The sequence below is a fragment of the Myotis davidii genome, unplaced genomic scaffold (assembly GCF_000327345.1).
Source record: "Myotis davidii unplaced genomic scaffold, ASM32734v1 scaffold654, whole genome shotgun sequence".
Classification (NCBI taxonomy): Eukaryota; Metazoa; Chordata; class Mammalia; order Chiroptera; family Vespertilionidae; genus Myotis; species Myotis davidii.
In genome coordinates this window covers 24,733-27,775 of record NW_006285795.1, presented here as the reverse complement: position 1 = coordinate 27,775, position 3,043 = coordinate 24,733, and the positions used below count along the sequence as shown (strand labels likewise).

The 3,043-nt window shown below is 38.8% G+C and overlaps 1 protein-coding gene across 2 annotated transcripts in view; it reads right to left on the bottom strand.

The window, feature by feature from the left end:
* The window catches only part of AASS (aminoadipate-semialdehyde synthase), a 45,742-nt gene that overhangs the window by 19,351 nt on the left and 23,348 nt on the right, over positions 1-3,043 (bottom strand). For both annotated transcript variants that reach the window (XM_015559472.1, XM_006756823.2), the window contains exons 13-14: positions 1,599-1,709; positions 1,185-1,293 (exon numbers count right to left, since the gene is read on the bottom strand). In XM_015559472.1, coding sequence (XP_015414958.1) covers positions 1,185-1,293; positions 1,599-1,709 — 220 coding nt within the window. The remainder of the gene's footprint in view (positions 1-1,184; positions 1,294-1,598; positions 1,710-3,043) is intronic.

Sequence of the window (3,043 nt, the reverse complement as noted above, 5' to 3'; positions counted from 1 at the left end):
GATCAACCAAAGAACGTATATGCAAGCATATAGGCCTAACCAATAGACACAGACAACAGGGGGGTGAGGGCATGAGTGGGGGAATAGGGGGGGGGGATGTGGAGATAAGGACACATACGTAATAAAAAAAGAAAAAAATAAACATTAAAAAAATAAAAAGTATTAAATTGTATGCTTGATGATAATTTGATTATATACATTATAATATGCAACTTTAAATATGCTAATCAGTATATGATATAATTAATATATATATACAGTCAAACCTTGTTTCTTGAACATCTCCCATCTCCAACAGTTTGCTTCTCAACCAGACAACCCTTTCATGCTGATACCTGTGTGATCAGCCACACATCTCTCAGGTGACAAATAAAGGAGAGAATGTGTGAGTATGAGTCAGTTTACTGCTCTAACCTCAGGATATTGTGCTGTGGATATTTTCATGTTTAGTGATTGTTTTACTTTTGTTACTGCTTATTATTATCATTAAATGTTCATTTTTTTTACTGTATATTTCCTTTGTGTTAAATGTTCATTTATATTTCATGTTCTTTTTATTTTTAAAGCATTTATTTATAGATTAAACAGTACATTAGAAATGTACTGAAAATAAATAAGGGTCTGGAATGCATTAATTCAATTTACATTATTCTAATGGGGAAAAATGCTTTGGTTTTCATACATCTGTCCCAAATGAATAAAGTTCGAGAACCAAGGTTCCACTGTAATTATAATTCATTTGAATCTATATTTGATTACATATATTATGCACATAAAACCTAAAACATTTCATCTGATTCATCACATTTAATGCCCAATAGTTCTTTCTCATGTATAAAAGATATTTCATGTACCAATAAATGGGTAATATTGTAAAGAATTTTTCCCACTTTTAAAAGTCAAACTTTATTAAAGAATCTTTAAGGCAGTCTAAAATATTTTATTAAACCAAAACATTATAGTAGCATCTATTTCTCTAAAAATTGATTGCTCAGAGGTGGACATTATTTTACCATGTAGATATTTCTGCCATTACAGAATTTTACTTGAAATTTCTGGTCAAGGTACAAGCTAGGATATAGCAACACCTTTAATCAAAATTATAGAAAGATTGCTTGCAAACACAGAAACCTGGACCTTTGAATGTTTTCCTGAATGAATGTTTGGGTGTAAATGAGACTCACTGTGGCTCCCACTTCTTTGGCCTTATCTATCGTTTCCATTGCCAGCATGTGATCAAGACCAGGGTCCAATCCCAGTTCACCAATGACTGTGATGCCAGCATCGTCCACACTACAACAGGTGAAAACAGGAGGAAGAAAAAGTTGAATGTGAAATAAAAATAATGCGCCCAGCCAGCATGGCTCAGTGGTTGAGTGTCAACCTATGAACCTGGAGGTCACGATTTGATTCCCAATCAGGGCACATGCCCGTGTTGCGGGCTCGATCTCCAGTAGGGGGCATGCAGAAGGCAGCCAATCAATGATTCTCCCACCATTGATATTTCTATCTCTCTCTCCTTCCCTGAAGTCAATAAAAAAATTTAAAAATAAAATAAAAATAATGCCATGGAGCTACTTTCTTGAAACTGAACTTACCTCTTTTCTAATTCCTTTAGTGCTGGTGTGATGTAGCTTGCCGTGACCATGTTAACTTTGCTTTTGATGCATGCCTTGGCCACAAGAGGATGCAATACGTAAGGCAACAAGCTTAAAAACAAAGGGAGGAGCCAATCAGAAACCTTCTTGTCCAACCCTATCTTCTATGTACCTTGAAGCACTAAAGCGGAGACATTGCTCTGATTAATTTACTAAGAGATGATCAGTGACTCCTTGAGGACTATAGAACACACGCATCCTGTTATCACATTTAAAACTCCCCACAATATGACCTTCACCTAACTTTGCTATTTTTCTCCCTCCATCTTCTTTATAAACCATATGTGGGAACCAAAGAAGCCATTGTAACTCTCAACTCCCAGCCTTTACTTTGCCATCTCTGAACCTTTACTCGCTGTGTCTTCCACATGGAATGCTCCCTTCACCCTCATCCCCCACTCCCCACCCAGGCCATTCCCTCTTTAAAGGAATGTCTAAACAGTTATCTCTTCCAAGAAGCTTTCCCAGATTCCCCCAAAGCCAAATGTCCTTCCTCTTCAGGTATCCAGCTATTTTTTATAACACTAAGTGGGATTTATTTCATCCATCCTTATATTTCTATTATATCCTGTTTAGAGCCCCCTACTAAAAGGTAAGGCTACTGTTCTTTTCACTTTCACATTTCTCAAATGACTATCAGGAAGGGGTGAAGTTTAGTCTAGGTGGCCTGTGTGTTACATTAAAGAGTAGAGTCTATGAAGGGCCAGGGTGGAAGATAGGTTTTAATGGTATTGCCTGGTGTAAAGCCTATCAGAATGGCTAAAAGGCTATATATTGAGTGAAAAAGTGAAGATGTATTTAAAACTCAACTTAAAGTGGATTTTCTAGAAATCTGGTTTTGGTGTTTTAATTTGGTGCTGGCAATACACAATCACAAAAAAATGAATTTCTATGAATGTTTATATAAATGAGTATATTCATATTCTATCCATGAAATAATAAAACATACTGTAACTTACTTAACACTATTTAAGTTCCATTAGCTTACTGCCTATTTGATAAAGCATTCTACATAGTAACCATGAAAATATAAATACAAACTTATAAACGCACTAGGGGCCTGGTGCACGAAATTTGTGCACTGGGTGTGTGTGTGGTGGGGGAGTGTCCCTCAGCCCAACCTGCCCCCTCTCACATACTGGGAGCCCTCAGGCGTTGACCCCCATCACCCTCCAATCGCAGGATCGGCCCCTTGCCCAGGCCTGACACCTCTGACAGAGGCAGGGGACCCTCATTTACCCCCATCATTTCCCCCCATCACTGGTTCTGCCCCCAGCCCAGGCCTGATGTCACTGGCACAGGCGTCAGGCCTGGGCAGGGGACCCCCAGACCCCTCCGATTGCTGGCTCTGCCCCTTGCCCAGGCCTGATGCCTCGGCCAGAGGC